This window comes from Lactuca sativa, chromosome 1, assembly GCF_002870075.4.
Source record: "Lactuca sativa cultivar Salinas chromosome 1, Lsat_Salinas_v11, whole genome shotgun sequence".
NCBI classification, from domain to species: Eukaryota; Viridiplantae; Streptophyta; class Magnoliopsida; order Asterales; family Asteraceae; genus Lactuca; species Lactuca sativa.
In genome coordinates this window covers 133,369,818-133,375,296 of record NC_056623.2, presented here as the reverse complement: position 1 = coordinate 133,375,296, position 5,479 = coordinate 133,369,818, and the positions used below count along the sequence as shown (strand labels likewise).

The 5,479-nt window shown below is 32.3% G+C and overlaps 1 protein-coding gene across 14 annotated transcripts; it reads right to left on the bottom strand.

Moving 5' to 3' along the window:
• Nucleotides 1-875: 875 nt before the first annotated feature.
• On the bottom strand, nt 876-5,247 carry LOC111892175 (probable methyltransferase PMT19). 14 transcript variants are annotated; one of them, XR_008224097.1, is made up of 10 exons: nt 4,541-5,245; nt 4,315-4,372; nt 3,946-3,980; nt 3,383-3,487; nt 2,726-2,831; nt 2,425-2,520; nt 2,141-2,332; nt 1,374-1,976; nt 1,241-1,282; nt 876-1,139 (listed from the first exon to the last, which is right to left on the bottom strand). XR_008224097.1 is itself a non-coding variant. In XM_052764040.1 (10 exons), the coding sequence occupies exons 6-10, from the start codon at nt 2,148-2,150 to the stop codon at nt 913-915; spliced, it is 513 nt and encodes a 170-aa protein (XP_052620000.1). In that variant the 5' UTR covers nt 2,151-2,332; nt 2,425-2,520; nt 3,383-3,487; nt 3,946-3,980; nt 4,315-4,381; nt 4,541-5,247; the 3' UTR covers nt 876-912. The 14 variants fall into 14 exon arrangements, 10 of the variants coding, with proteins under 10 accessions (XP_052620000.1, XP_052619995.1, XP_052620003.1 ...); XM_052764040.1 differs by lacking the exon at nt 2,726-2,831 and having other exon boundaries at nt 1,214-1,282; nt 1,374-1,466; nt 1,863-1,976; nt 4,315-4,381; nt 4,541-5,247; XM_052764035.1 differs by lacking the exon at nt 3,946-3,980 and having other exon boundaries at nt 1,214-1,282; nt 1,374-1,466; nt 1,863-1,976; nt 4,315-4,381.
• Between the last annotated feature and the right edge of the window lie 232 nt (nt 5,248-5,479).

The following is a 5,479-nucleotide window of genomic DNA, read 5'->3' as shown; positions in this document are numbered from 1 at the left end:
TATATATATATATATATATATATATATATATATATATATATATATATATATATATATATATATATATAAAATTCATTTACCCATTATTAAAGACTTGACCCATCGCTGAATTCTTTATCTATTCGGTCGTGAAAAAATATTAAAATAAAGGAAAGTAGGCGAAAACAAGCGACCAAAAGCTTTTGTATCAAACAAAGTTTGGTTTATATTTTAATATTTAAAGGATCCAAGTGGTAGTTTTCTTTTTGAGGCAAGTTTAAATATTTTAACTTTTATAATCGACTGGTGTATATGAAAAAATTATTATTTTGACTATACTTCAATATGCAATTCGTATAGAAAATTTTATGAAAAAACTTTTATATTCTACCATGAATGAAAAGTAATTATTACTTAAGAAAGGATAAAAATGGGCTTAAATATCTTTTGATTTTTTATATATATTTACGTAAAAAATAGGATGCTGCTGAAGGTATCACTTTAATGTCATATGGTGAATAGTTCCCTTGGGTTGGATTGTGAATGTGGATAGTCACTAACTTCTATACCTAAATATTACCTATGTCTTCTAAGAGATTTGAACCTATGACTTTTTATTTGTGAGAGTCACTCCTTATCACTAGGCCAAAGACCCTTTAAATTTTAACAAACTAAACTTAATAACATATTAATAGTTATTTTATAAAACTAGTTTTTAATCTGATAAAGATTTTTATAATATTTTAAACTTTAAAATATGTGAAATAGTAGTAAAAATAGATATAACTTATTTAATCTAAACTAGATGGTTACCCCCGCTCCGCGGGGGGCAGAATTTCAACCTTCATACATTTAAGAACCCTTTGGTGCAAAAACCCATGAATGGAACAGCTAAATACGAACAATGTGCTTACTATACCTTCTTTGCATTCTTCAAAAACATTTCACACCTAGGATTTCCAACTGCAAATCCTTGTATTTATATCCATTACATTTTCTGGAGTCAATTATTCCATTCATCCGTTTATAACAATTCTCATGTCTATTCCATTTGTTTACCATCCTCCATATATTTCTCAACCGCATCATAAAGTTGTTCAACAAACGCCACCTAATCACCTCCACTTCCAGGACTCGCACACGATTCCATTTTCTTGTACCTATAATATAAAAAAAATTATAAAATTTTTTGTTGAATTCAAGAATTAATAAATAAAATAAAATGTTTTTTCACCAAATGTCATCGGGACCCAGTACCCACCCGGTTTAAGAACCCGATGAATTTCCATCATGTACTTTCCATCTACATCAACAAATACCAATGTACTTTCGTTTAAGACATTGTATTTTGAAAAATCTGCCCAATTAATTAAAATACTAAAAATTGTCCGCACCATTTGAACCACATGGAATCAAGCAGCGGGAGCAATGAGCCATGTCTCTTCCATAGGTAAGGACCAAAACTTGAACTTCCGCTTCATGGTTATCTGTAGGTGCAAATGACAGTGCTATCACATTTCTCTTCCATAGGTAAGGACCAAAACTTGCAACGTAAAAATAACGCCAAAAAAAGAAAAAATCAGAATTTTCAAAAATCCTAAATCAAATAAAAAAACATTCAGATAGAATTGAAAATAAAAACATACGTACCCCACAACTGGTGTCAAGTGTAGTCCTTACAACAATTCATTAAAACAATCAATTTTTGCAAAGGAAAATTTAAACACGTGTAAGTTATGAATTTTTTTCCTGATTTATAAAATTTATTTGATTTGATGAAACATAAATAATCCAACACCAGAAACAGATCAATAAGTCCACTGCTGTTAAATTAGATTAGAAAACTAAATTTTAGGTTATACTAAAAAAACTATTAAGTGTACCAACGATGAATAAGAAGGTTTTGGAGTAACGAATGAAGGAATAGATAGAACAGGTGCAACTACAATCGCCAACACTATTATCACTTGTATAATGTAGATCTCCACCTAATTTTCCTGGAATGAAAAAGATGAGAGAACTATCATTAAAGAAACTACCAAAATAGAAACGTTTCAGAGCATAGTATGTAATTTGATTCATGGTTGCTCATCAAGATAGGTATAGGTGTAAAGATTCACGGTTGCTTGTCCACTTCTTGAAGCTCGACTCCCATCATTACCTGATTCCATGGAATTGGTGAGTCCATTCCTAGGTTCTTCGGCTGAAACATAGTAACACACAAGACCCAAGGGTTCAGAGATAGAGCCATTGTCTTCCTTAGGAATAGAATCAACATGTTGGACATTATTAAAAAAGAATTGATGCCTTCATGGTCTTCCTGCATAATAAGTGATAAATGCATCAATGGAACCTGAGAACAACAAATAGAAGAAGCATTGTAATAATAATTTAAATTAATAGGTAGTGAATGAAGTGAGAAAACTTATAAAAACTTCACCCTACCATTTAAACTTGAATTCATGATTACATGATATAAGCACATCAACTGGAAGGGAACAGCTAGTGTTGCCAACACTCCTTAAACTTGGATTCAGGTACCTGAGGGCATAAATCATTACATGTAAGCTTGGTATACGAAAAGAAGATTTTAGAATAAACAATCACCATAAAAACTTATGTTATATAAGGTTTATTTATTAAATTTGTGTTTACTGAGATCTTTTTGCCAAAACTACAGTAGTAACAAAAAAAAAGGTTATAAAAAAAGACCAGATAGGGTTTAAAATAGGCATTAAACATTTACCTCCTTCTTGTGAATGCCAAAAACTTTACACATGGCATCATAATTAGAAGCTGGTTTTGTGATTTGTAACTACATTGACAGGATGCAATCTGGCTATGTCAAGATGCTGAGAAAATATATCAAGAAAAACACACAAAAAAACAATCATTTAAAAAAAATCCAAATAAAAGAAATGTTAACATAAACAGTGGAAACCATTCGACTGATTTCTTGTAGGGTGAAATCACATATAAAAATGACAGAAAAGATAGTTGAGGAGAAAATAATCAAAATTAGAAATTGATTTCTCGGCTATTGTTAAATTTTAATAACTTTACATGAAAATTCATGATGATAATATATTAAAAACGTTTAGGCTAATAAGTATTTTTGGTCACTGAGTGGAAGTCAAACAACATAATACATAATAGTATCAGACAAAAAGCATATGATATAACTGAACTTTTAGACTATTAAAATTTATTTATGTTTTATTTCAATAAAAATATTTAAAAAAATAGAAACCGAGTATCTGGAACAGATTCCGGTCCCAACAGTTCTCAGGGTGGTTCCAAAATATCAGAAACCGATGTAACGTAAAAGTATTAACATTTTTTTTTCGTTTGACCATAACAAATTTAGCAAGTTGAAAAGATTATGATGCATTTTTTTACTTACTGGAAGTGGCGCATAATAGCAGTATCTTGTGGTTAACATACTATTCCATGTGACCAAAGATCCAAATCCAAGAATCCAGCATTCCAAGATCGGAACAATCTTCCCCTGAAAATTCAAAATATAATCATCTTTTGAATTATTCATAGTATAAGCCACAAAAATAAACAAAAATTAGCTAAAAAAATGTGGAGCCTCGTAAAAAATCGGAAGAAAATTTGACACAGACCTCAAGTTTCACAGGAGTTTCGTTTGGAGGGACTATAAAATGAAATGAGGGTAATGAATTCTAATCAATTAGACCATGATTTCCAAAACAAATTAAACACATTACGACATAAATTAACAACAAATGATTCAATTATGCCTCAATGTATATACATATACATTAAAGACAGAAATATAGAGAGATACAACTTTGAATGAGTAAACAACATCAAAATATTAATGTATCTGTATATATTTTGAGCCACAACTTTTTTTGTTTGTACAATAAATATGTACTCGTGTTTTGACCAATTTATCCTTGTATTATTATTTACATAGTAATAGATTTAGAAACTTACACAACCTTTTGTTGTCTCTGTTGTAGTCTTTGCACCTTCAACCATTATCATGTGGTGTCCATTGACAAATTTCAATTATTTAAAATAACTTTTAGTGAAACAGAAAAAAAAGGGAAAACATTAGGATCGCTCCCTACTTTACCACAACAGTCATTTGAATCAAGAAAATCCTTTCTCTTCAATCACAAGTTACTAATTCATAGATATGGTGAAGTTACATTGACCATATGTGCAAGCAATGATGTAAGAGACCAAAAATTTGTATTTGACATTTTAACAAACACTTGGTGGACGTAATTCAGTTGAGGTTTTACTGAGGTTCAGAATCAAGAATAAAAAAAAACGAAATCAAATAAGAAAGACGATTACATATTTGTTTTTTATATCGTTGAAGAAGCACAATCCCAAACATTTCCTCATCTGTTTACTGCTTTCCCTAGTCAAACAACAACAACCGTATCAAATTCTGTGACAAACAAATCCAAACAATCCATTTTGTTCCATTTCTGTTGAAAAAACAACAACAACAACAACAACAACAACAACAAAAAGAAGAAGATCAGGGGAGCTGTCGGAGCCGACCCCATTCACGCACCTGCCCAGCCTCTCTCTCTTTCCTCCATCGTGTCTGTCGATTTGAACAACAATCCAAGCACCTCTGTGAACTCAAAGAAACCACCCAAGCACCCCCCCCCCCCCCCCCCCTTATGGCTACTGTACTGATCTCACTCTCTCCATTTTGTTTGGAACCGACGAAGTGGAGAAGAAGAATGACCGATGAGCTAACCGGTTGTGGCAAGCCTCCATCCGACCCTTAATGTTGTTGATTTTGTTTTCTTCTTCTTCGATTGAACATCACAGAACCACGATGGGACCAACAGTTTTTCCCTCCCCCCTTCGCAATCCGCTACCGGATCAGCCCCTTTCTTCCATCACAGTTGACGACAGCTCTTGTTGAAGCCTTCGTCCTTCTTCTCCGATCAAACTAAGAGTCGGTGGAGATTTCCCAATCCATCCCGTTATGTATTTCCATTCGTGTTTCTCTTTTTCCCTCTCTCTACCAGACGAAGAGTACACCACAAAGGGGCGACCAGAGGTCAACCACTCCCCTGCTCAACAGATTTGCCACCATCGAACAACCCTCCCCACCTCCCTGATATGTTGCGTTCGTGCTCCTCATCGGTGTGCGAATGATCCTGATCTGTTAGGAGAAACCGTATGGAAGGATGGAGATGAAGAAGCGGTGGAAGATAAAAGGAAGACGGTGGAAGGATCGGGATATGACAAATACACAAAATATAGGACCAACAATGACAGAAATAAACAATGTAAGTAGAAGGGCCGAATTAGACAAAAATGTGGCAGTTTACTGTAGTTAAGGTACGAAAAATTTAATATATATATATATATATATATATATATATATATATATATATATATATATATATATATAATAAGAAAAATCTTTTAATAATCAGTGAAATTTAAATACAAATAATCTAAATAAATAATTTAGTAAAAATATAACAAAAAT

Coding starts and splice junctions, on each gene's coding strand:
- LOC111892175 (XM_052764040.1), bottom strand. Junction 1,467..1,862: donor AACCTTCTTATTCATCGTTG/GTACACTTAATA, acceptor TTGCACCTACAG/ATAACCATGAAGCGGAAGTT. Junction 1,283..1,373: donor GATTCCATGTGGTTCAAATG/GTGCGGACAATT, acceptor TTGTTGATGTAG/ATGGAAAGTACATGATGGAA.